This window comes from Nycticebus coucang, chromosome 8, assembly GCF_027406575.1.
Source record: "Nycticebus coucang isolate mNycCou1 chromosome 8, mNycCou1.pri, whole genome shotgun sequence".
Lineage (NCBI taxonomy): Eukaryota > Metazoa > Chordata > Mammalia > Primates > Lorisidae > Nycticebus > Nycticebus coucang.
Window position 1 is genome coordinate 58229270 of NC_069787.1, and position 27428 is coordinate 58256697.

A 27428-nucleotide genomic window follows, 5' to 3' on the forward strand; every position below is an offset into this window, starting at 1 on the left:
CCATGATCCTGTGCAGAATTTTTTTTGATATACAGTAGTTAGACCATTGTGAAAGATTTAAGTGATTTGATCAGTATGTTTAATTTATATAGATGCCCTGAAAATAGAATTTTCTCAGATAAGTGAATACTTTCCTTCAAGAAAATTTACATTTTATAATCATACACTTAAAATAGTTTTCAGAAGTCATCTCTGAAGAAAAATGTGAGGAATTTATGCTTTTTATTGAGGGTTTGGGATTTATTCTATCTTAATATTAAAATATCCTGAGGATATTTGGAAATGTTAAGTTATTAGTCCTGATTTTATAAAAGTTAACTTATATAAATAATCTCATAGTCCCAGAATCTTATTTAATTAATTACTTCATACAGTCTGGTCATCTATTGAAATGACAACCTAATTCAGAGAAACAATGTTTTTTATAGGAATAAATAGCTGGAGGAAAATGCTCTTAAAATTAGAGGATTTTCTTTTTAACATTAAATAAAGAGCTGAGCTCATTTTTCTAACCACATTGGATTCTATGTGATTTCAGGATGATTTTGCAAATAATCGGGAATTTATCACAATGGTTGTATACAAGACTGATGGGAAAAAAGTTTATTACCCAGGTATGTTTAATAGCCAAGCAAACATTAAAACAAACATACATTAAAATTTTATTTACATGATTAAATTAAAAATGACATTATATGCAGAAATTATTTTGATAGACTTATAGAAGGTATTTATGCTGCTCTTCATTTTATTTTGCTGTATCATTAGAGACTCAGGGAATTTGGGATTTCCACATTCCTGCACATTGCTGTCAGAATTTTATTTCTGAAACTTAAAGCATGTCTTTTCCTTTACTCTAAAGTAGTCTATAGTTTTCATGGACTCTTACATAAAATATGAGCTCTTCACCATCGTGTAATAGCTCCTGTAGTCCCAGCTACTTGGGAGGCTGGGGCAAGAGGATTGCTTGAGCCCAAGAGTTTGAGGTTGCTGTGAGCTATGATGCCATGGCACTCTACTGAGGGTGACAAAGAGAAACTATTCCCCCACCCCCAAAAAAAAACAGGAAGCAATTATTGACAGTTCTTTCAAAAAGGCTGTGCAAAGACGTGGACAGTAATGGAGAAGATGGCATCAAAATTATTAATAACTTAAGTCTTATTTTGTTTAATCATAGGAAATTACGGCTTTCTTCCCTATCACACTGTGCTGAGGGCAGGCCAGTAGATGTCACTAGTTTCTGAAATGGGCATGGCACATAGTAGTTCCAGTGACAAATATCAAATTAAACCAGCCAGATTTTCCATTTTTCCTAAGTAATTATAAAACTAAAAACGCACAGATATTGTGAGTATATTCTTAGCATTAAAACATTTGGCTTTTCAATGTCAAGTATATTTTTTATTCTTTTCACTTGTTTTTTTTTTAACAATGCTTTCTTTGTATATAGTGATATTGCCTTTTCAGAGTACTTTCAGATATATAGTTAAATGCCATTCATAAGATGGAATGTTGTAAGGTAGTTAAAAGGAAGAAATATATAGAAAACATAGATCTTAAAAAATGTGTGAAAAATGAAAGATTTTATAAAATAAGATATATATTGTCCCTTTTTAGATACACCGGAAAAATTTCTTGTTCATTCTTTTTTAGGTGGAGAGTGTATGTGTTTTAAAGTCTAAAAAGATAACCAAATCCATCAGTGGAAAGTAATAAAATAAAGGTGGATAGTAAAAAGGGACTTTGTTTTATGAAAAGCTAGTCTCTTAGCTTTTCTCAGTAGTGAGGAATATAGATTTATTTTTAAATACTTTGTATCTTTTTTTAAAAATTTCACCTTAATTTGAAATTATAATCCATTAGTATCATTATATTTTAAAGACAGAATCAGTTAAGGAGATGTCCATCCATTTAATTATTTTTTCTACTATCAACCGTAAAATTTCAGAAGCTAAGGAAAGATAAGTCTCATCTTTTGTAAACCTTTTCGTTTGTTTGTTTGCAGCTGACCCACCTCCATACATTGATGGGATTCGGATTAACAGCCCTCATTATTTGACTAAGATAAAGCTGACCACACCTGGGACCCATACCTTTACATTAGTAGTTTCTCAGTATGAGAAACAGAACACAATTCATTATACAGTTCGGGTGAGTAAAACCAACATACAATACTTCTTGTAGAAAAATAAGCTTTTGAAAATAATATATCTTGAAAGAGCATTTTCATTTTCTCAGTAATAGTATAGTCCTAAGGTTATGTGGTATGTTAGACCAATAAGTTTAACGTTACAGCAAGCAGTAAAAACTCCTTTAGCCTACTCTTTGAAAGAAGAGTTTGAACTTAGTGAAGGAGAATCATTTACCTAGAAACATACTGTTCTCATGGAATAAGAAAGGTTATTATAATTTGGTTCTGCTTAGATGTGTTAGCTATAGATAATTTAAGAAAATCAATTTGAATAGGTTTTTAGTGATGAAAAGGACATTGAGAGCTGCTGACACACCTTCATTCTTCAGATGGCAGAAGCCAAGGCATGAAAAGATTGTGACTTGTCCTGAGTTACACACAGTGACAGATAAAGCCAAGACCCTAGCTTCCCAGTTCTCAGCTCCTTAAACCTGACTTGCTAACAGGCTGCCAATAGAATAATGACTTTTACATGCCAACTAACTTTTTAGCCTTCTGATGTATAAAAACTTTTATCACGTTGTTTTTGTAAGTACAACGTTTATCAGTATAATCATTTTTCTTTAATCTAGGTATACTCAGCATGCAGCTTTACTTTTTCGAAGATTCCTTCACCATATACCTTATCAAAACGGGTGAGAAAATTCTTTCTCTGGGATGTAATCTCAGAATTCTTTTAGAATTTTAGAATTTCTTTTCCCTTTTTCCTCTTTCTCATCTTCACATTTAACAAGTTATCACAAAATAAAAACCTTGTGGAGAGTGACAGGAATACAGAGGAAATGTTAAGTGCCCTCTCATGTGGGTCAGAATGCAAGATCTTCAGTGAGCAATGATAAGTGATTCCATGGAAAGAAACAAATTCAGAGAAAGAGTCACGCAGACTTTGCTTGTTAGAGGATATGTGGATGAACTTCAAAAGCAGAATTTGAAACTAACTTTGCAGTGTAGGTTAATGTACAGAGGAAGATTTTTTTTTTTTTTTTCGTAGAGACAGAGTCTTACTTTATGGCCCTCGGTAGAGTGCCGTGGCGTCACACAGCTCACAGCAACCTCCAACTCCTGGGCTTAAGCGATTCTCTTGCCTCAGCCTCCCGAGTAGCTGGGACTACAGGCGCCCGCCACAACGCCCGGCTATTTTTTGGTTGCAGTTTGGCCGGGGCCGGGTTTGAACCCGCCACCCTCGGTATATGGGGCCGGCGCCCTACCGACTGAGCCACAGGCGCCACCCCACAGAGGAAGATTTTTAAGGAGAATTTTTGGTAAGAACAACTTGATTAAAGACCGAGAGATGGAGATAGACCTTAGAAGAAGCCTGGCGGAAATGAAGAGTTCATGAGTTTCAGTTCAGCACCTGTAGCTCAGTGATTAGGGTGCCAGCCACATACACCGAGGCTGGCAGGTTCGACCCGGCCCGGGCTGACCTGCCAAATAATAGTGACAACTACAAAAAAAAAAATAGCCTGGCATTGTGTCAGGAGCCTGTAGTCCAGCAACTTGGGAGGTTAAGGCAAGAGAATTGCTTCAGGCCAAGAGTTTGAGGTTGCTGTGAGCAGTGATGCCACGGCACTCTATGAAGGGCGGGCAACAAAGTGAGACTCTATCTTTTCTCCAAAGAAAAGAAAAAGGAAAAGGATTGTTGAGTTTTATTGACTGTCAATGGCAAATACAGAATGAAGAGATGAGGTGGAGCACAGTATAGAAAATTGGGGTTTTTTTAAGGTATAAAGCAATTTTGTCTTTAAAGTGGAATATGAGAATGAAACTTTGTTAATGCAAACATTGTTTTATTAGATTAATGGAAAATGGAGTGGTCAGAGTGCTGGAGGATGTGGAAATTTCCAGGAAACTCACAGAAATAATCCCATCTACCAATTCCACATAGAAAAGACTGGCCCATTACTGATTGAGCTACGAGGGCCAAGGTTTGTGATGAGTAACTTTCTTAAATTAACAATGTTATAAATGAACATAATGGAACAGAATAAAGTTTGAAAATAGACCTAAGCATATGTAGACATTTAATTTATGATAATGGTGGCATTGTAGAGGATTGGAGAAAAGACAGTTTTTTTAAATGATGTGGCATAATTGAGTATTCATGTATAACAAATAGTGATTTAGACCCATTAGGAAATCTCGGCCCTTTATTAAATAAATGGTGACTGTACTTTTTCTTTTTTTTTGAGACTCACTTTGTCACCCTCCCTGGGTAGAGTGCAGTGGTGTCATAGCTCACAGCAACCTCCAACTCTTGGGCTCAAGCGATTCTCTTGACTCAGCCTCCCAAGTAACAGGGACCCACAGGTGCCCACCACAACGCCTGGCTATTTTTAGAGGCAGGGTCTCACTCTTGCTCAGGCTGGTCTTGAACCCATCCCCTCAGGCAATCCACCCGCCTCAGCCTCCCAGAGTGCTAGAATTATAGGTGTAAGCCACTATGCCCGGCCCATATTTTCTTCTTATTCCTTTATGGTTAAATTTTTCCCTTGAATTTTTTAATTCATGAATATATTTTTATATTTGGTGTGTAATTTAACAATATTTTTCAAAATTTTTTGTCACCTCATCACCATCTAAATGAATTCTTTCTTGCTGATTTGGAATACGATGTCTATCATATGTTAACTACTTCTATAAATTTAGATTTTATTTCAAGACTTGGTTTCCTGTTCCATGGGCTTTTCTGCTTATTGCAATGACAGTATTTTATTTTTTAAATTTAAGTGACAATATTTATCTTTTAAATTCTTTCTTTTTTTTTTTTGAGACAGAGTCTTACCGTGTCGGTAGAGTTCTGTGGCATCACAGCTCACAGCAACCTCCAACTCTTGGGCTTAAGCGATTCTCTTGCCTCAGCCTCCCGAGTAGCTGGGACTGCCGGGTCCCACCACAATGCCTGGCTATTTTTTGGTTACAGTTGTCATTTAGCAGACCCGGGCCGGGCTTAAACCTGCCAGCCTTGTTGTATGTGGCTGGCGCCCTACTCACTGAGTTACAGGTGCTGAGCCCTTTTAAATTATTCTTAGGAGTGGGTGGTAAAAAGTTTTCTTTAAAAGTAAGTTTTATTTTATTTTATTTTTATTTTTTGAGACAGAGTCTCACTATGTTGCCCTGGGTAGAATGCCGTGGCATCATAGCTCACAGCAACCTCAAACTTGGGCTTAAGCGATTCTTTTGCCTCAGCCCCCCCAAGTGGCTGGGACTACAGGCATTAGCCACAATGCCCAGCTATTTTTTGTTGTTGTTGCAGTTGTCATTTTTGTTTAGCTGGCCCGGGCCTAGGTATATGGCCAGCACCCTACCCACTGAGCTCCAGGCGCTGCTCAAAAGTAAGTTTTAATACAATATTAATCTTCATGCTTTCCATTACAACATATAAATGGTGTTTTGTTTGAAGGTAAAAATAAGAATTCATGTTTCAGAGTATTGTTCCCCCCCCGCACCCTGAAGCTTCAGCTTAATAGTACATCTGTACTTCGATTATTTTGAATCAAATATTTGAGACTATTTAATAATATAGTGATTGTGTTTATTTTAAATGCTAGGCAATATAGCGTTGGATTTGAAGTTGTAACAGTTTCTGTCGTGGGAGATCCTGGTCCCCATGGCTTTACGAGGAAATCTAGTGGTGACTATAGGTAATGTTGGCATTTTGACTATCTAATTTATACTTTACTTTTTGTAGCATTATCTTCTATAAACCTTATTCTCATTTTCCCTGAATATAGGTGTGGGTTTTGCTACCTGGAATTAGAAAATATACCTGCTGGGATCTTCAATATCATTCCCAGTACTTTTTTACCTAAACAAGAAGGACCTTTTTTCTTGGACTTTAATAGTGTTATTCCCATCAAGATAACACAACTTCAGTGATGGAGAAGTCTCAAAAATTGCTGGATTTATATTTAATATTTACCAAACATCAACTCTTAAATGAAGATAGAGATCTTCAGGACAGAAAACACAACAATCAGAATGGAATTAAATCTCTAAAAACATGTTGCAGCAGAATCTGGTGCTTGTCAGGGCATTTGGTAAGAATTGTATGTAGTCAGAATTACCTAAATCATCTAGAAGCACTGTTTACATGGTTTTATGTATATAGAGTCGGCTTGCATTTAGGGGCCGTTTTGTATAAAAAGTACATATGATTAAAGATTAGACTGAGTCATCACTGTGAGATGTCTTTGATAAAGGGATGAGAGAACTTAGACTAGGTGGGGAAAATGAGGGGCATAGATTTATTGAGTGGAATGCTAGGCTAGTTTGATATCCTTTTTTGCAGAGCATGTTATAAGTTAAAGCTGCTTGTGTTGACTCCACTATACATCTTGGGCAACTGATTACCAAATGAATTGTTACCATAACTAATTTTGCATTATTTATGGTTTTAAATGTTTATTACTGCCCAGATGTTAGAATAAAGCTTTAAAAAGTACTAATTAACTTAGCATGAAGATGTTCATGCTTAAGAATGAAGGTTATGGCTGGGTGTGGTGGCTCACACCTGTAATCCTAGCCCTCTGGGAGGCCGAGGTGGATGGATTACTTGAGCTTGGGAATTCAGGACCATCCTGAGCAAGAGTGAGACCCTGTCTCTAAAAATAGCCAGGCATTGTAGCAGGTGCCAGTAGTCCCAGCTACTCAGGAGGCTGAAGTAAGAGAATCGCTTGAGCCCAAGAGCTTGAGGTTGCTATGAGCTATGATGCCACAGCACTGTACTGAGGGTGACAAAGTGAAATTTTGTCTCGAAAAAGAAAAGGAATGAAGGTTATTGAGGTTAGATACCTAGCTCCCATTGAATCATGTAGAGAACTGATGTAAATTCACTGTTGCAGTTCTTATTTTTTAACATAGTAAATAGAGACATGGAGGAAATTACAATTTAATTTGTATTGTCTTTTTTAAATTGCTCTGTAACTTATGCTGTTATAGTAATAGCACTTTGAAGAAATTGAGAATTTAATATATGATAAATGGGTTATATAGTATTGAGAAAAAGTGAATTGCCAAGATACTAGTATTGTGTGAATTCCCAGTTTACATAAAAATCCATCAGAACATTGTTCAGAATTTTAAAGGTCTAAAAATAAGGTGGGATTTTTCATTGTCTCTACTTTATAATTATAAAACTTCTTATTTTGTATTTCTTCTACCTTTAACTGAAATAAAGTGTTTATACTGATGAAAACTCTATGTTTAACTTAGACTGACTTATTAAAAGATCTCATCTGTGTTCCATGTAAAAGAGAACAGATTATTTTCATGAAAATACATGATTCAACAAAACTATCTTCCTTTACGTAAAATTCAAGATAATGGTAGATTGGCTCAGAGCCTGTAGCTCAGCGAGTAGGACACTGGCCACATACACCGAGGCTGGTGGGTTCAAGCCTGGCCCAGGCCTGCTAAACAGCAATGATAACTGCAACCAAAAAGTAGCTGGGCATTGTGGTGGAGCCTTTAGGCAGCTACCTGGGAAGCTGAGGTAAGGGAATTACTTAAGCTCAAGAATTGGAGGTTGCTGTGAGCTGTGATGCCACGGCACTCTACTGAGGGCAACATAGTTGAGACTATCTTAAAAAAAAAAAAAAAGATAGTGGTAGATTATTACCCTGAGATTTCACTTTGGGAAGTATTTAGGGCTTTCAAATTTTACTTTGTTTTAGGTGGATTAATTTGACTAGTTTTCTGGTTTAAAGAAAAAATTAAACGCATAAGAGCTATATTATAAGCACATGATTTGAACCTATTGTTAAAGATCTTGTAAAGGATGCAAACAAAACGTAATCCCTGCCCTCAGATCTATTAGAGGAAATCTGTATATGAGCAATTAAATATATTGTGGTGCTGAAGTTTATAATAGAGCTGCAGACATAGTGCTACCATGGTATAAGTAAAGGAAAGGTTAATTTTGACTGGACCAATAATCATGCTTATTTGAGTAATTGATACTTTGACCAGAGACCTTATAGGAGAAACTTCAGCAGTTACTGAGTGATTACTATGTATCTAATGTGTATTTTTCTTTTTAATTTTCCCAGTAGCTGAATAAAGTACAAATACTATTATTTCCTTCCTGCAAACTGAGGAAATGAGCCTAGGACTTAATGATCTTGCAGGTTCCCAAGTCATCTTTCTGCAGCCCTTTCCATTTGGGGGCAGCAAGCTATAATTAAAGCACCACACAGAGAGGAACAAGATCAGACCAATATTTTAGAGGGAGAGAAAACCGTTCCAGCCTTTCTGAGGTTCTAAATCACGACAGTGAGTCAGAATTGGAATGGGAAAAACTAGTCAGGAGTCAGGAAAGGAAGATAGAGGATAACTCAAGTTTCTAATTTCAGCACATGGGAAGATAAGTAGAGAAATTCAGAGAAAGTAAGTTTTGATACAAAGTAAAATTCTCCAGAATATCTACACGTAGAATCAGTGTGGTGGTATAGTAAATGAGATCACCTAGAAGAATCAAAAGTCAAATGTTAGCTAAAGATGTCAAGAACTGATTTGGGGGAAATATTTAGAAAATTGTTTTAAGTTCTTAGAAGCGGTAACTACAAAGAATGACAACATGACATACAAGAAAACACGGAGGTTGGAGGAAGAAGAAAAATTCTGGTCAGTGGATAGGGAATTCCCAGAAGAGAATGTCAGTTACAGCAAAGATAAAAAAGCTGCAGCGACAGGATGAGGGTAGGGAGCTTGGCTGCCCACCATATTGCTACCCTTTAGGAGAAGTAAAGCTCTTTTTCCAAAGTATAAACCTTGGTATTTTTTTTGGTTAACTGGCAACAACCGCTAAGGGAGCTGTTTCCCCTAGCGTGATTGGCGGTGAATGCATTGACATCTGTGTGAGCCCATTGGTACAGCTCATTTATGTCCCTGACCTCACTGGAAAAAACTCCGGTAAGCTCCCCTGATCCAAGTTCTAAGACTTTATTCTCTCTACCCCAGCCCTTCAATGTCTCCCCAGTTCTAGTTCCCTCCATTTTGGCCCCCAGAGGAAATGTCTTTGTAGGTCCCAGGTTTGGAATCGGCTGTTCATAAGGGCTTATGAGAATGCTTGTGTTTTAGCACTTGTGGGGGAAGATGCTCATAAATGTTAAGTACAATAAAAAAGTAAAGACAAGAGGAGGGCGGTGCCTGTGGCTCAAAGAAGTAGGGCACCAGCCCCATATGCTGGAAGTGGCAGGTTCAAACCCAGCCCCAGCCAAAAAAAAGTAAAGAGAAGGAAAGCCCAGTTTTTGGAAATTCCTTCCCACTTTTTCTGCAGTATTTATTAGAAATTTCTAGTCATTCGTAAAATCTTTCATGGCTTTCCCTAAAGTAATAAACCATTTGAACCAGAAATTTACCACACAGACTCTGAACATTAAACTGTTGAAGAACTTTAAGCCCTCCCACTTTGGGCTGTTTGCTGGATGTTTTTTAAGAGGGAAGAAAAAGCAATGCCTCAATGGCATGAATATATATATATATATATATTTTTTTTTTTTTTTTTTTTTTTTGCAGTTTTTGGTCGGGGCTGGGTTTGAACCCGCCCCCTCCAGCATATGGGGCCGGCGCCCTACTCCATTAAGCCACAGGCACCGCCCAATGGCATGAATTTTTGTTAAAAGTCAAGAAAGTCTTCATGTCTTTACTAGAAGTTGAGGCCCTGGTGCAGGGGGATTTTATGAGATCTGAATGGACCCTAAGGTAACTAGTAGAATTGGAGTATAAGGTTTTCTTATGTTTAAACATAATAAAAGGGACTTTATGAACTTTTCTAGATGAAATATTAACTGCAAGGTAAAACCTCTTTATTTGATAACAGCACAGGGTTATCTTTTCTGAAAAGACTTTAATTCTCGTGATTGGCCAACCATGCACTTTCTCCCACAGTCTGCTTTAAAATAAAATGTGCAGATTAACAGGACCTCTAGGGAAGAGGATCCAAGGTAGCATCTAATTCTCAACCATGAATGGACATTTGATCCACCTTGGGAATTTTACAAAGTCCAGTGCCCGAGTGTACGTCCAAATCAGTTTCTGGAGGTGAGGTCAGACAGCAAATGTGCACTGGATTGAGAACCACTCCTCTAGCATGGCTTCCTTATTTCCCCACCACTGGGCCTTCTCTTTGCCTAGCTATAGTAGCAACAAAAGTGGGATTCTAATCCAAACCTTAGTAATTGGGGCTTAAATCATTAGGATTGAAGACCTTAATTGAAAATGAGAACATGTGACTTCTACTCTAGGCAACCCTCTCGCCATAAGGAAAGCAGAGTTAAGCAACACTTAAACACTTAAGTTTTCTTAAGCTGTTTTTATTACACTCAAGGTATTAGGACAAGTACAAAATAATCTTGTAATTAAGATACTGTATCAGTCAAAAAAAAGTTACTACTATATGAAGAGATTTACAAATGACTTAATATACAAGCTGTGACAGAACAATTTCAGAGGGGGTTGATTTTTTTTAGAAATGCAAAATTTTTTAACAAAAGAGGGCAAATAAAATATTGTTCTAAATGTGCATAACCATGAAAACATTAAAGAAAAGCAGTCTTAGCACTATTAGCATAACAGACTCCATTGCTTCTATGTAACAGCCTTTGCCAGCACATGCCTACTCCCTTTCCTAGCTTTAAGAAACGGTTTCCTCTAAGGAATACTAGTACAGCATAACCCTTAAGTAATTTAAAGTTACAACCTAGAGAAATGAACACTTTGTCAATCTAGTAACAGTGGCAACCATTCTTCACATGCACTTCTCATAGAATAAATCCCTTTGGCTGGCAGGATAAGGTTTATGCTATAGAACCTTCTTTCCCACAGCCACAAATCCCTTTCTATGATATTTCTCTGCTCCCCATGTCCCCCACCCCCACCCCAGCCCTGACACCAGCATTCATCTTTTCCACCCCAAAAGTGCAGTTCATGGTAACCTTTTTAGAAAATGAGTGGCCTGGCATAACACTTTGTAAAAGCCCCTCTGAACACCAGAGGTGATGAAAATGAAGTGTGTTCTTGGATTTTTTTTTTTTTTTTTTTGGTAAGCCTTCAAAAAGGTGTGCTCTGGATGTTTGAACTTCTATTTTTTGTGTGTGTGGCCACTTTTTATTTCATTAGGAAACCCTGGAGAGAACAGCTCCATTTTCTCCAAATTGAGGGTGAGAAAAGGGAAAGAGAAGCAAGCTGTTGCCCGCACTTTGGCTTAGCTCCTCAGCTCTCTTACTGGCTCTGGTTCTTTCATAGGAACTGTTATAGTTATTGCTTCCACAACGCTGTTACACAGAATGTTCCACAAAGGCTGTGGACTTGGTCATAGTCTACCTGCAACAACTCCTCTGATCTGAAAAACAAACCAGCCTCAGAACTCTTATCCAGAAGAAAAATCTTCAGCCCTCAAGGTCACTGAAATCTCTTTAGTGCAGTTTAGAGTAAATGCTTAAGATTTGGCATATAGTAAATGACTATTGGCACAATGTCCTCCAATTTCATGTATAAATATTGATATGCACGCGGCCAGGGCCCTGGGTGGATCAGCCAATCTGCACCATCTTGATGTCAGCGATAATCCTGTCTCTTCCCTTTGCACACTGGAGAGAGAGCTGCGTCATCCTGTTCTCCAAGGCCTGGTCCTCCGGGGAAGTGCTGCTTTGGCTCTTACTGCTGCCACCACTGCCAGTGCCATTGCTGAGACCCCGGTTGTTGTTGGTTTTGTCACTTGTTTTATTCTCTGCCCCTTCTGCCCTGTCTCCTATAGAAATACAAAGATTATCAAAAGTTGAGTATTGACAATTCACAGTCCCTTGGACCCAAGCCGACTCAGAACTCCCAGTGTTGCCTGCTGTACACATCAGAGAGGGTTCTCCAGCACATCATCACCTACGGCTTTTCTTCCTCATGGTGTTTTATGTATTCTTTGTCTTTGGAGATGAAGTTTGTCATACTCCTTTTATGAGTATGGGAGAGAAACCTCTCTGGCATGTGTTTGCAAGAGGACTGTTCTGATGAGAGACACAGGACCTAAGCTCTACTTCACAGAAGCTGAGAAGAGCCAGAAACCACCCCCAGAACAGCATTTGGGAATAGCCAATTAAACCCAATAGCACATACAGAGAGATACCCAGAAATGCAGCGCTGGGGCACCAAGACTTGGCAAAGGTGTAGAACAGTGCAAAGATCAGACTGCAAAGGCTGCGTGTCATCTGGGACGGGAAGAACACTGCAACTCACCTCGTTCTACCTCACATTCGGGGGAGGAGGCCCCACTGCATTCACTTCGAGGGCCCAACACTGGGAATATCATCCCAAACTCTGAGAGGGACACAGGGCTGGGCAGATCCAGGCTGCCAGGCCTCACCACAACAGGAAACTGGTCAGGCATCTCAGACGGGCTCGTTGGTCCTGAACTGAAGCTGGACACCGACTGGGTTTCTGAGTCATCTTCAGACACAAAGTTGCTACAGTTGTCATCTTCAAAGGCCTCGGAAGCCACTAGGATGAGAGCAAACACCTGTCACATGGGGTTTGTCAGTTACCTCACTCCTCAGACACCTCCAAAAGTCCTTGTGGCTGTCAGGCAGCAGGACACAGCATGGGGTCTGCAGACTTTGTGATGTCTCAAGCCTGTGGGTCCAGCCTCTAAAGCAGCTTAAAGGGAAGCAGCTGGGAGCTGGATCCCATGGACATTCACTCAGTAGGGTACAATAACCTTATAACCCTGACTAGAAATTGGTATCATCAGACACTTCTTAAAAATGGAGATGAATTCAGCCATAGATCAGGACCTTGTCATCTCATTCCTCCTCAAACAGATTGGCACATGCACAGGAAAAGGTGCTGGCCTTTCATAATGTACCCTAAACAAAGCCAGTTGGATTTATAGGCTTTTTTCCCTCCAAGGCAGAAGCAGTAAAATTATCTTCCAGGTAACTTCTGATTTCATAAAAGACACTCAAAACCTCCCTAGATCTGGCGGCACCCGTAGCTCAGTCAGCAGGGTGCCGGCCACATACACCGAGGGTGGTGGGTTTGAACCAGGCCCAGGCCTGCCAAAAAACAATTACAACAACAATGAAAAAACTAAAATAGCCAGGTCACCCATAGACCCAGCTACTTAGGAGGCTGTGGCAAAAGAATTGCTTGCCCAAGAGTTCGAGGTTGCTGTGAGCTATGATGACACAGCACTCTATCAAGGGTGACACAGTGAAACTCTGTCTCAAAAAAAAAAACACCTACCTAGATCACTATGTGCTACAAAAGAGCAAAAGCCCTTTACAATAATCCACAATTTCAGCCTTACTTATTTTGTGGACCACAGTAACCAAGGCCTAGAGACATGTTCCAAAGCCTCGGCAGTCTTTACCGATTTTCTGCCAGCCTGCACACAATCCCACATTTGGTTTTTTGTTTTTGTTTTTTTGAGACATTGTCTCTCTATGTCACCCTGGGTAGAATGCCGTGGCGTCACAACTCACAGCAATCTCAAACTCTTGAGCTTAAGCGATTCTCTTGCCTCAGACTCCCAAGTAGCTGGGACTACAGGCGCCCGCCACAACACCCAGCTATTTTTTGTTGCAGTTGTCATTGTCATTTAGCTGGCCCAGGCCAGGTTCGAACTTGGTGTATGTGGCTGGCACTGTAACCACTGTGCTACGGGGGCACCAAGCCACAATCCCACTTCTTATTAGATCTTTCCTACTCCCCCTTCTCCTCCTCCATCTGTAAAAACAGCCTTATAGCATGCCACAGAGCAGTGATTCTCAACCTTCCTAATGCCACAATGTATTTTCATTGTTAAAAAGGGGTCGCGACCCACAGGTTGAGAACTGCTGCCATAGAGGATAATTACGTAATGATAAGTTCTGTAATGTTGGGGACAGAAAATGGGCTCAGAGCTGAATTCAGACCCTAACTCCACTCCTTGCTGCCTGCCCTTGGTCTTCTGCCTGATAGCATCTCGGAGCTTCACGATCCCACCCACACGAGAGTTGTGAGACAACAGTAAAGTAACTCACACATAGCTGTGGTTTAAATTACAGTTTCCTTTTCCCTGGCCCTGGCCCTTAAACATTTCATATTATTAAAGAACTTTTGAGGAAAGAGCCTGGAAAAGACCCAAAAGAGATTATTCTACAGAAAAGGAAATATGCAAAGACAGTGTTTGATTAATATAGCAGCAGTCAAACCTATATCAGTTTTCCAAGAGGTGATGTCCCTGGGAACAGAGGTCTCTGGGTGCCGGGTATTGTTTTTTCATCTAATCCTAAATCACCACTTACACAATAGATAGTATATGGTAGGTACTATTACGTTCCCCATTTTACAGATGACAAAAACCAAGACATAAAGCTAAGACCTTACCCACATCATGCACTGGGAGTTATGTCAATCATTCTGATTCCAAAGTCTCTATTCTTCAATAACTCTTCTCACAGCCTTGAACATTCCAATGTCTACTTTGACTCTCAGAGGCATGAAAGTGTAACATTTCCTGAAAGTATTTGACCACCCAAGTCTGAGGAACACAGTATTACATAAAACATAGGAATGACCAAAAACAACCCTCAGGGCTGGGTATGGTGGTAGATCCCTTGAGCTCAGGAGTTCAAGACCATTCTGACCAAGAGTGAGACCTCCATCTCTACTAAAAATAGATAAACTAGCTGGGTGCCATGGCAGACACCTGTATTCCCAGGTACTCCGAGCTGAGATAAGAGGATCACTCGAACCCATGAGTTTGAGGTTGCTACCCTGTTTCCCCGAAAATAAGACATCCTCCGAAAATAAGGCCTACTCACAGGAAAGATAAGACATCCCCTGAAAATAAGACCTGGCACATCTTTGGGAGAACACCTTAATATAAGACACTGTCTTATTTTCGGGAAAACAGGGTATGAGCTATGACACTACAGCACTCTACCCAAGGTGACAGATAAGACTGTCAAAAAAAAAAAAAAAAAAAGAAAAAGAAATAGCCCTTAGACCAGCCCAACTCTCTGAGCCCTTTCATTGGAGACCCTCGGACAGGACAGTCCTGGCAGCAAGTCACACATAACTCATGATATCTACACATTTGCCTATGGAACCCCTACTCACCAGAAATGGTATCCGGCTCCGGCTTGCTCCCGGACAGGTCCTCCACAGACGTGCTACTACCCTCAGCCCCAACGCCGCAGCCCCGAGGCCCCATGGCACTGGAGCGCCGCCGCTCGTGGATCTCATCCGAAATCATCTCCAGGTTCTTCAGGGCAGTCTTGTACTCCCCTTTTGCCAGGGTCAGTTTGGCCTGCAGGTCGTCCACGGTCTTCTTCAGTTGCTGGTCAGCACAAGAGACTCAGTAAGTGAAGACTGCCCCTACTGGCCTTAAAATGCTTTTTGAATGACAGGTTCAAGTACATTTTCTGCCCATCATGGCACTTCTAAGAAATTTTTGAAGCCATGACTAAGGGCCTGATTACTCTTACCACAGCTATCCATTCACCAGATATAAAATCAGCTGCCCTCCCCCCCCCACTTTCCATCCAGGTGACAAGTCCTAATATTCCACCAGTGAGAAATTCTCAATGGTAGAATAAACCCCATCAGGAAACAAAAATGAGCCAATACGTCAAAGTCCCACAGTGTAGCCACTTGGTTCCCAGTACTGTGGTTCTCAAACTCAAGCTTGCATCAGAATCCCCTGGAGCTCTCCTTAAAACACAGATTGTGGGATTCCAACTCCCCAGTCTGTGAGTAGGTGTAGGGTGTAGTTAGAAATTTGCATGTCGATCAAGTTTCCAGGTGATATTGATGGTCCCAGGAGCATGCTGAGATCCCCTGGACTAGTACAGTACAGAGACTGAATGGTAGAGAGAGGTTCAGAGACCAACACCATTTTATTTATTTATTTATTTATTTATTTATTTATTTATTGGAGACAGAGTCTCACTTATTCACCCTCAGTAGAGTACTGTGGCATCATAGCTCACAGCAACCTCAAACTCTTGGGCTCAAGCAATTCTCTTGCCTCAGCCTCCCAAGTAGCTGGACGATCCTGACCAAGAGTGAGACCCCTTGCTATTTTTCAGAGATGGAGTCGTGCTCTTCCTCGGGCTGGTCTCGAACCCATGAGCTCAGGCAAGCCACCCCTCTCAGCCTCCCAAGTGCTGGGATTACAAGTGTGAGCCACCACGCTTAGCAACCAACACAATTTTAGTCTGAAAACTCTATAAAGAATGTGTTTCTCCACTATTCCCTTGTAGCAAATGGGCCATTTAAAAACCTGCTACCACAGAAAAGTGGAGTTTTAAGTGCAGAAAAGTCCTATTAGTGACAAAGCCCAAGGTCACACTTACCTCAAGCTGCACATAGTACTTTGCCTTGAGTTCAAAATAAGGCCTGCAGAAGACAGGAAGGAAAACCATGAGTAACATGACACAATGACCACACGACTAACTCTGCAAGAGGAATCAGAGGCGTTAGCTACACTTGGTGGGTCACCCTTCCAGGATTTTATAAACTAACAGCACATGAGGTGGAGGTGATGGTGATGTGCCCAGCTCTGGGGAGCACCAGAGAGAGCGGCTGAGCTCCCCTAGGGCTGTGCTGACAAGAGGCCTATCTCCAGACATGGGGAACCCACATGCACACAGGTATCCTGGGGATGCTGCACCCTCATTCACTTCCCTCTCTGGGAAGGCTGTTCAAGGCCACACCCGGTATGCCCAGATTTGAAGGTGGCCTTGTCTGCTCTCTGACAATGAGGAGCAGATAAGGCTGGAGAAGGGGCTTCTCCAACCCCGCTGCTGAGGTCACCTGGGAAGAGCCAAGGTCACATAAGGGGCCTATGGGTGGTCCTCCTGGACATGTCCAGGATGGGAAGCATTAGGTGGCTGTCAGACCCAGCCATCTCATGGGCAAGAGAGACGACAAGAAATGCCAACATTCTACCAGGCCCTTGGGTTCTGGGTCAGCCAGAAGAGCCTGTTCTCCTTGGGAGAATTAAGAGTACACCAACACTTTATTCTTGAACTCTACCAACTTTCATACAGCTCCCAAATCCCCTATCCTAAGGATCCAGATGGATGACAAGGACACTGAGGGACCACCATTGATAAGTGTGGAAGATGTGTAAGTGGGAAAAGAATGGGGGGCTCAGGTGCTCTCATGTGACCAAAAGAGCAGACACTAGCCTTCTCAGGATGTGGAAAAAGTGACCAGTCACGGCAAAGCACAGCGAAGGTGTCCAGGCAAAAGGAACATGAGCACCTACGCCAAGGACAGAGAACAGGAAGCACAGTGTGACCGAAGTGCGGGTCAGAGAGTCAGCGGGCGCAGAGGAGGCCTGGAAGCTATTCCATGGAATACGGATTTACATTTTGTAAATCTAGGCAGACGGGACCCACCCACTGTGGGATCTGTCCCTATGCCCTTCTTGCGTACAAAAAGCTTGACAGAGTATAATCACAGGATTCGTTTTCGGAAAACAGGTTAATTGATGAGCATGTGTGTGATATGTGTGCAGGGATTTGGCAACTTTTGAGCAAACACCCACCACATTGACACCAAAAAGCAGCAGTAGCAAAGGCTGCTCCTCCAGCCTCCTCAGGTGTTGACGTACGGACAATGCCTGTGCCTGCCCTCCAGGTCAGGGAGAGATGCCAGTGCGGTGGGAAAAGAGGTTTGCAAACCTCTCCTCCGGCCCCCATCAAAAAATTGCCACATATACATATCTATACATATAGGTCGGCCCCTGACACACACACACACCAAAAAAAAAAGTCAAAACAAAAATGCACTGGTTAAGTAAATGTGGTAGCAAACGGTTAGATGTTACTATCCACATATACCTGTACATTAGAAGGGAGTGCGTAGAAATCACAGAGCCCAGGAAGGTACCACAGGAGTACAGAGCAGAAGAGGATGAAACTCTTTGCAGATTCTCTCCCCCTGCATCGGCAGGAGGGCTGGCCATGTGCCAATCTTCCAGCTAACCGGCCCCTGGCATCCACTGCCCCGAGGACAGGCATTCAGTAGCCCTGAATGTGCATTCTGCTCTGAGTCTGTGCTTGACTGTTGGGTGTCTCTCTCACATCCTGCTCCCTCTGCTTGGAGGTCCAGCAATTGGGAATAAAACAGGAGGCTTATCCCCAAGAGACACAGTCATGTTTGCCCACCAGGATCATTATTATGTAAAAATATATAGTGTTAGAGTGAGAAAAGACTGGATACAACCTTTAAAACCAGGCTGATAGGATTTCATCAGCTCTTGATCCACAGAGAACATGTACGCTGTGAACACAGCTCATCCCCACTTGTCAGTAAACCAAGAGACGAGGCCTTGTCCACACTGTCAGCCACAGAACAAGGCTACAACCTGAGTTTCCCAGATCCCAGCCAATAGGCCATTCAACAGTTTTGCTTTTGAAATTCCTGTTTCTGCATGTCGTGAGTCAGCCATATCCAGAGCAGCCCACCCCTCAGTTTCCTCTGCCTCTGGGGAGGGGAGAGCCTGGGCAGAAGCTCTGGTGAGCCCCAGGGTCCATGTTAAAGGCTTGCTCAGGCTGGCCCTGTAGCGTATGACACAATGCGAGGTTAAGAAAAGGCAGCAGAGGAGGATAACCACATGACCCCAGGGATGGCCATGCCGGGACTTACTTGGACTTGTTGATGGCTCTCTTGAGTTTCTTCTCCAGCTGTCTCATGCGGCCCATGGCAGCATTGTACCTGGCCGCTGTCTCCTTGTGCACCAGCTCACTCCTTGTCTTGGTCTGCTCCGCCTCCATGACCTTCAAACAACAGAGGGATCAGCTCAGAACAGCTTCTGCTTGGGCTCTTACTCAACGTTTTCTTAGAGAATATTTTTTGAGGAGATAGATCAGTGGGCAAACTAAGAATACACTAACTTCCCAATAAAACAGTATTTTAATTGGCTGTGGCCAGGCCAGGAGAGGTGGCTCACACCTGTAATCCTAGCACTCTGAGAGGCCAAGGCGCCTGGATTGCTTGAGCTCAGGAGTTTGAGACCAGCCTGAGCCAGAGTGAGACCTCATCTCTAAAAATAGCCAGGCATGTGGTAGGCACCTATAGTCCCAACTACCTGGAGGCTGAGGCAAGAAAATCACTTGAGTCCAAGAGCTGTAAGTTGCTGTGAGCTGTGATGCAATTGCACTCTACGGAGGGTGACAACATGAGTCTCTGTCTCAAAAAAATTAAAAAAATAAATAATTGGCTGTGGTGGTAACTGGAAAAGAAAAATGGAAAAGCAGGCTGGGCACCTGCAGCTCAATGGTTAAAGTGCAAAAAAAAGAAAAGAAAATGGAAAAACAAAAGTCAGGAAAATTTGAAATATTTTCTGATTCAGCAGACGTTCCACTGTGGTCGTCTTCTGTTTTTTCTTAAAGACAGAGTCTTACTTTGTTGCCCTCAGTAGACTGCTGTGGCGTCATAACTCACAGCAACCTCCAACTCTTGGACTCAAGCTATTCTCTTGCCCCAAGTAGCTGGGACTCCAGGCGCCCACCAGTTCCACTGCCTTCTGCTCAGGCTTCCTGGCTCTACCCAGCCACCTTCAGCTCTTCCTGCTCCCCTTTGGAGCAAGGGTCTGATACACAGGCAGGTGGCTAGACAGCACCAGTGGGAACTCAAAAGACATCAAGGAAGCAGAAGAACGCCCGAGAACTAGCAGTGCCAGGCATGACAGCAGCAGAGGCCACAAGGCAATGCTCATTTCAGCTCTTTGATCCTTTCCCAAATATCCTGAATTAGTTGGCTGGACACAGAAGAATCCAGGATCCAGAAGTGTCAGAACCCAGTCATTCATAGCTGGGGGCAGTGTTTCCTGCCTGTAATTTTGGCAACTTGGAATTCTGAGGTGGGAGGATTGTTTGAGCCTCATTATTCAAAACCATCTTGGGGGCGGCGCCTGTGGCTCAGTGGGTAGGACGCCAGCCCCATATGCCAAGGGTGGCGGGTTCAAACCCGGCCCCGGCCAAACTGCAACAAAAAAATAGCCGGGCGTTGTGGCGGGCGCCTGTAGTCCCAGCTGCTCGGGAGGCTGAGGCAAGAGAATCGCGTAAGCCCAAGAGTTAGATGTTGCTGTGAGCCGTGTGACGCCACGGCACTCTACCCGAGGGCGGTACAGTGAGACTCTGTCTCTACAAAAAAAAAACAAAAAACATCTTGGGCAACATAGGGAGACTTTGTCTCTTAAAAGAAAAGGAAAAGAAAAATTAGCTACACTGTGGTGATATAAGGTACTCAGGAGGCTGGGACTAGGAATTACTTGAGCCCAGGAGTTTGAGGTTGCTGGTTAAGGTTGATGATACCACTGTAGTCTAATCAGAGCAAAAGAGTGAACTGTCTCAGTCTCAAAAAAAAAAAAAAAAAAGTCATTTGTGTCAGATTTTGAGGTTCATAAAAATTCATTACCAGGAGAGTAGTCAGAAGTTCTGATGGGAATATTTTGTTAAGCCTGTTGATAAACATGAGTTCAAAAATCAAGAATCAAGGGCCCTCAGTGGCCAAAAACAAAGCAGTTCAAAGTACGTTCTCACAGACAGGACAATGTTTGCGCCTTCTTGGCTTTCCTAAAGACAAGTGTCAGAACAAGGCCTGCCTTGAGGAAGGAGGATGGCAATAAACAGCAGCGTAGGCCACATGGGAGTCTGCAATTTCCTTCCCCATCTTCCACCTACAACTCACACAGCATCATGAAATAAACTAGAAAGGCAGGGGTGAGGTCAAGATGAAGGATCATTCTCTATTTTACCGGAGGAGCACCAGAGGCCCCAGAGTCACTGATTCATCCTTCAGGACTCCAGAAGGACAATTTTAATTAGAAAGGTACCCCTGTGCCTTTAACTCAAGGTTAAAAGGTAAAGTCCACAGAAAGAGGTTGCCAACATCTACCCTTTCCTCCGGACAATAGCCACAGTCAGCTATAGGATAGTTTACTCAGTTATTACTTATAAGGATTTGTCAAGTGTCACAAAAATTATGAAAGACTTTGACAAGGAGCCGGGCACAGTGGTTCAGGCCTGTAATCCTAGCACTCTGGAAGACTGAGGCGGGTGGACTGCCTGACCAGCGCGAGCAAGAGCGCGACCCCATCTCTAAAAAAGTAACCTGGCATTGCGGTAGGTGCCTGTAGTCCCAGCTACTCAGGAGGCTGAGGCAAAAGAATAGCTTGAGCCCAAGAGTTTGAGGTTGCTGTGAGCTATTATGCCGCAAGGATGACAGAGTAAGACTCTGTCTCAAAAAAAAAAAAAAAACTTTGACATGAGCATAATGTGTCAAATCATAAGGCGTCAGGCCCAGCACAGTGGCTCACGCCTGTAATCCTAGCACTCTGGGAGGCCAAGGTAGGTAGATTGCTTGAATTCAGGAATTCAAGACCAGCCTGAGAAACAGCCAGACCCCGTCTCTAAAACTAGTTGAGCATTGTGGCAGGTACCAAGCTACTCGGGAGACTGAGGCAAGAGGATCACTTGAATCCAAGAGTTTAAGGTTGCTGTGAGCTATGATGCCACAGCACTCTACCCAGGGTGAAAAAGTGAGACTCTGCCTCAAAAAAAAAAAAAAAAAAAAAATATATATATATATATATATACACACACACACACAAGGTGTCCTGTCTAGGCAACCTTTCAGGTTGTCTCTGACTTTGTCTTGGAACTATTTTATAATTTATGTTGTAGAAAACTGAGTAATATAAATGATTCTTATCTGGAGAAATGAAAACGAACCATGTCCCAGTAGAGATATAATGTATTACTGACTGCCCTATAATGACCAACTTGCATTTGTTTGTAAATTCATTTCAGCATCCCTGATGTTCTATGAGTATTTTTTTTTAATTCTTTTGAGAATCTAAAATTCCAAAGAATTGTTATACTATTGTACTTTATCAGTTCCCTCCTTAATATTAATGATTTAAATAAAATCTTTTAACACAAGATCATTTTACATTTATAACACAATTATATACATTTATATTTACATACGTATATACGTATACTTGAGAAGTCAAGTGCATACCTCTTAACAAACGTGTCAATGCTTAGGACAGTTCTTTAAAAAGAATAAAAACAAAGAAAAAAGTAGGAGGGAACTGAACTAAGCAGGCATGAGTTGATATGTTTGCTAAAATGACTTCTCAACCAAGACCAAAGAGCTACCAAATAACACAAATATTTGACAAGGAAACAAAATGCACTAAAAATACTTCATGCTTGGGGCGGAGCCTATGGCTCAGTAGGTAAGGCGCGGGCCCCATATACCAAGGGTGGCGGGTTCAAATCCGGCCCCGGCCAAACTGCAACCAAAAAATAGCCGGGCGTTGTGGCGGGCGCCTGTAGTCCCAGCTACTCGGGAGGCTGAGGCAAGAGAATCACTTAAGCCCAGGAGTTGGAGGTTGCTGTGAGCTGTGTGAGGCCACGGCACTCTACCGAGGGCCATAAAGTGAGACTCTGTCTCTACAAAAAAAAAAAAAAAAAATACTTCATACTTGACAATTCAACAAACAGCAGTAACAACTCAGCCTTGTCTTCAGCTTTAAAACAATGGCATACCAACGGGGGTGGTCCAAGAATGACCACTCAATGGTTTGTTGTCACAGTGTTTGGTTGTCTGGCTTAACCAGATGTATAAGAACTGCTTCATGGAGTCAATTCCTGACCAGCGCCCCCCATCCCGCCCCCACCTTTGGTATGGACTATCTTAAGAATCTACTGGTGTTAACTTTATAAAAACTCAAAACCTAACCAGGCACAGTGGCTCAAGCCTATAATCCTAGCACTCTGGGAGGCAGAAGTGGGTGATGGCTTGAGCTCACAGGTTCAAGACCAGCCTGAGCCAGAGTGAGACCCCATCTCTACTAAAAATACAAAAAACTGAGGCAAGAGGACCACTTGAGCCCAAGAGTTGGAGGTTGCTGTGAGCTATGATGTCGCCATGGCACTCTACCCAGGGTGAAAGCTTGAGACTCTATCTCAAAAAAAAAAAAAAAAAGACTCGGTGCCTATAGCTCAGCAACTAGGGTGCCAGTCACATAGACCGGAGCTGGCAGGTTCAAACCCAGCCTGAGCCTTCCACACAACAATGACAATTACAACAAAAAAAATAGCTGGGCGTTGTAGCAGGCACCTGTAGTCCCAGCTACTTGGGAGGCTGAGGCAAGAGAATCATTTAAGCCCAAGAGTTGGACGTTGCTGTGAGCTGTGACACCATGACATTCTACAGAGAGTGACATAGTGAGACAGTCTCAAAAACAAAAACAACAAACAAACAACAACAACAAAAAAAAACTCAAATCCCCAAGCCTGTCAGACAAAGACAACATATTGGGAGTGATTTATGTACAAAAGGATCCAGGGCAAGGTTCATTTAAGAAGTTGTCTGAATGCATTTTAAAATAGACTCTGATTTGTAAAAGGTGTAATTTGAGACTCCTGTACAGAAAGAGTCACTGCAAGAAACAGAGTTCTCACCAGTTGCACCCAGGTCCTACATTTCCATCTCAGACCCTAGGCTGCAAGCAGAAGCAAAGCGTTCTAAAATGAAACACTGCAAAAGCTCTAGGCACGTGGCAAAAGACCCAGAAGGTGCCCTGCTTCACCCATATCAGGCCATGTCACCATATCTTGTCCCAATCTACCCATTCCCACATGTATATATTAACCTCCAGCTCTTGGAAGAGACACCCCCCACACACACACACACACACACGTTCAGCTTCCCACCTCAAGGGAGAAGCCACCAAGCATTTCATCATGGTGACACCTTCTAGATACTCAAGGAGCTCTTGAGTTGGGGAGCAGTGTAGGGGGAGGACGGCAGTACAGGGACAGGAGTGGCAGAAAGGAACTCCCCCGCCCCCACACCCAAGGGGTCCCAGAGAACCTAGGTCCTGAAGGCCTGGGGAACGTTGGCTCAGCCCTCGCCCCTGCTAACAGCAGCCCACAGAAAATATCAAACTTGGCTCAGTGCCTGTAGCACAGTGGTTACAGTGCCGGCCATATGCACCAAGGGTGGTGGGTTCAAACCTGGCCCGGGCCAGCTAAACAACAATGACAACTGCAATCAAAAAATAGCCAGATGTTGTGGTGGGTGCCTATAGTCCCAGCTACTTGGGAGGTTGAGGTAAGAGAATTGCTTAAGCCCAAAAGTTGGAGGTTGCTGTGAGCTGTGATGTCATAGCACTCTACCAAGGGTGACATAATGAGACTCTGTCTCAAAAAGAAAAAAAAAATACCAAACTTCTAGCACTTTGCTGCCAGGGCACTGCTGGGTAGGTATGCCAGCCTGGCTGAGCACAGTCCCCTCATTGGGTCCACACCAGCAGAATGACCCAAACAACCGAACCTGGTCAGCAGACATCCACTGGCGTGGCTCTCATGTGCTATTACGAAGGGATCCGGGAAGAGTAACTCCAGCCCCACTGTGGAAATCCTGGCCTATGACTCCGAACACTTGCTAATCTGCATAAGTTGTCCCCATGATTAAGAAAACCAAATGACTAGGCCCTTCCTCTCAGTGGCCACAGAGGGCACATATCAGCTGACCCTCCAAGGCCCCTATAAAGTCCTATATGACCTCACAAGTCCAGAGGCATCTTGTACAGCCCCACAGGTTGTGCACTGCACAACTATGAAAAGTGCTATTCCTCAAGACTGTTGTGTGAATGATGCCCTGAGTTGTGTGATGTGGAGCTCCTGGAGAGGTCACCCACCATCCACTATGGTCCTGGGGCTTAAAGGATATCCAGAGCAAAAACTGTTCGTTTTTAAAGAACAGATTAAATGATTCTTGGAATTATATCTATAAGCTGACAAGGCTCTCCAGCTAGAGTGGAAGGAAGGCAAAAAGGAAAAGTGGCTTCAGCTGTTTTGGAAGAACTCTGGGGAGTTTGGGGGGTCCTTTTCCTATCCATCAGACTTTGGCTTCTAAATGTGCAAGATTTCTAACCTCCCCTTCCATTTTTCATGAGATGACCTAGAAAAGCTGTTCCCAGTCCAAGTTTAGCTCCATGAACATCATGCCCACTAGGGGGCAGGAGGCTCAAGGCCACAGAGCCCGGCCAGAAGAGCCTCAGGCTTCAGGGAGAGGGGGTATAAAGTCAGCACAGATTAGACTAGAAGTCATTTGTGTGTCAGGCTATTTAAGGAAGCATAAGACCATCTTTAATTATGCAATCCCCCAGGACTTGTGCCACTGTGACGGGCGACACTGAAAAGGGAGATCAGCATTAGCCCTTATTTTTCTATTTCAGCCCCACAGCCAGCTTGTCAAGGGAGTCACCAAGGGCACCCACCTCCACTTCCTCGGTCCAAGGCTCTAGCTGGAGCTGCTGGTACCAAGAAGCTCCATCTGTCACTAGGTGACTGCGTCCCTGAGCATAGCTCAGTACCAGGCCCAGCCAAAGACCACTGGAGAGGACAACCTGTGACTCCCCAAGTGTTTTGAGGCAACCTGCCTGGAAGTCAAGTCTGCTACCTCTGCTTGGGGGAAGGCACCACCCACGCATGTCCACAGACACAGACGGCCCCTCAGCCGGCACACAGTGCTCTGACTCATACCCTCTGAGTGGCGTGATTCAGCATCTCCTGCCAGGCGGAGTCAAACTGCCGCTTGTCATCCTCCAGGAGCCGCTGCTCGGCCAGGGAAATGGTCTCCTTGGCAGCACGGAGCACCTCTGTGGCCCTCTGGAAGTCCTGAGTGGCTTTCTGAGCTTCCAGTTGAGCCTGCCAAGAGAAAGACCCTCGTGAGACCTCAGGAAATGGCAGGAGCTCCCCATGGCCCAGAATGCCTTTCAAAGAATGAGCATTCCAAGGCCTGAGACATATCCATGTTTGTCTCCACTCTCAGAAATGGCCTGGCACCTGTAAGTCTTTGTAAATGCCCGTGGGGCAACTGATGGAGGAATGGACACTAGATCAGGGAATGAACAATTCTCACAGTCCAGGACCCAGTGGATTAGATAAACACGTCAGCCCTGCATCAGAATCAGATGTCAAACCAGTCCCTCATGAGTCAGGCACATCACACGGCCTTTGTCAGAAGCCCTGGCTGACCAGCAAGGCCAAGGTGTACACAGGGGTCCTGATACCTTCCTTGGCCAGATCTATGTCTCAATTCATGACACGTCAGAATGAGAAAGGGTCCTGTGGACCCAACAGCCTCATCCTACAGAAGGAAACTGAGGCAAGGAATACACAGCTTTCCCCAAGACCACAAAGCTGGTCAGAAGCAGAGCTGTGACCAGACTCCAGGCAGTGTGACTCCAGCACTGTCGGTCTGCCAGACAGTCCCCCGCTCAATCACAGGCACTGACACCAGTGACAGGCCAAGTGTGGCACCAGGCAGGTCAAGAGGAGGCCCTAATTATAACACAGTGCCTGCTTCCAAGGAGCATCAAACAGGACAATCAATACAATTTTAGCTGGTCACATTTCTAGAGCCGCCACCAGCCACGAGTGGCTACTGAGCATTTGAAATTAATCCTGTCAACAGCCACACCACCCTGAATGTACCCAATCTCATCTGAAATGTGATTAATCCAAACACAGGTTCAAATACCCCAATTAAAAAGACTTAGTACAAAAGAAAAATGTTAAATATCAAAAATTTTATATGGATTACATGATGAAATGATAATATTTTAGGTATACTGGATAAAATAAAATATACTGAAATTAATTGTACCTATGTTTTTACCTTTTTACCGTGACTACTAGGAAACTGAAAATTCTATAGGTGACTCACATTCATTTCTTATGGACAGAAAACACCGCTCTCCCACCCCACCCCAAGAGTGGGCCATACACATTTGATGATGTGACAGAAACCAGCAACGAGGCTGGGCACAGGGGCTCACACCTGTAATCCCAGACCTTTGGGATGTGGGAGGATCACTTGAGGCCAGGAGTTTGAGACCAGCCTGAGCCAACACTGAGATACCCCATCTCTACAATAAACAGAAAAATTCGCCAGGCCTTGTGGTAGGCACTGCACTCTACCTAGGCAACAGAGGGAGGCCCAAAAAAACAAACAAAAAGAAATCGGTGACAAAACACTATGGTCACCACTCTACAGGCTCACCTGGAACATCCCCCACCAAAGCACAAACAGCCCAAAGCTGGCTTAGGGACCTGGCTGACCAAGGGCAGCAAACCACTTGCCCACGTTTGGTTAGTTACATAAGCCCTGGTGGGCCACCCATGGGGCAGCCCCTGAGACTCAAGAGGAGAGGGGAACAACAGGG

General features: G+C 43.2%; 2 protein-coding genes across 4 annotated transcripts in view; one reads left to right on the forward strand and one right to left on the reverse strand.

Annotated features, from left to right (window-relative positions):
• CAPN7 (calpain 7) overlaps positions 1 to 7385 on the forward strand; it is a 44499-nt gene extending 37114 nt beyond the window's left edge. For 2 of the 3 annotated variants that reach the window (XM_053599803.1, XM_053599804.1), the window contains exons 16-21: positions 539 to 614; positions 2006 to 2151; positions 2764 to 2826; positions 3986 to 4116; positions 5740 to 5832; positions 5923 to 7385. In XM_053599803.1, coding sequence (XP_053455778.1) covers positions 539 to 614; positions 2006 to 2151; positions 2764 to 2826; positions 3986 to 4116; positions 5740 to 5832; positions 5923 to 6067 — 654 coding nt within the window. In that variant the 3' untranslated portion in view covers positions 6068 to 7385. The remainder of the gene's footprint in view (positions 1 to 538; positions 615 to 2005; positions 2152 to 2763; positions 2827 to 3985; positions 4117 to 5739; positions 5833 to 5922) is intronic. The other variant, XM_053599805.1, reaches the window with a different exon arrangement.
• Positions 7386 to 10487: 3102 nt separating this feature from the next.
• The window catches only part of SH3BP5 (SH3 domain binding protein 5), a 79201-nt gene continuing 62260 nt past the window's right edge, over positions 10488 to 27428 (reverse strand). The window contains exons 4-9 of the mRNA XM_053599017.1: positions 25744 to 25908; positions 18824 to 18954; positions 16522 to 16564; positions 15284 to 15503; positions 12419 to 12679; positions 10488 to 11939 (exon numbers count right to left, since the gene is read on the reverse strand). Coding sequence (XP_053454992.1) covers positions 11722 to 11939; positions 12419 to 12679; positions 15284 to 15503; positions 16522 to 16564; positions 18824 to 18954; positions 25744 to 25908 — 1038 coding nt within the window. The 3' untranslated portion in view covers positions 10488 to 11721. The remainder of the gene's footprint in view (positions 11940 to 12418; positions 12680 to 15283; positions 15504 to 16521; positions 16565 to 18823; positions 18955 to 25743; positions 25909 to 27428) is intronic.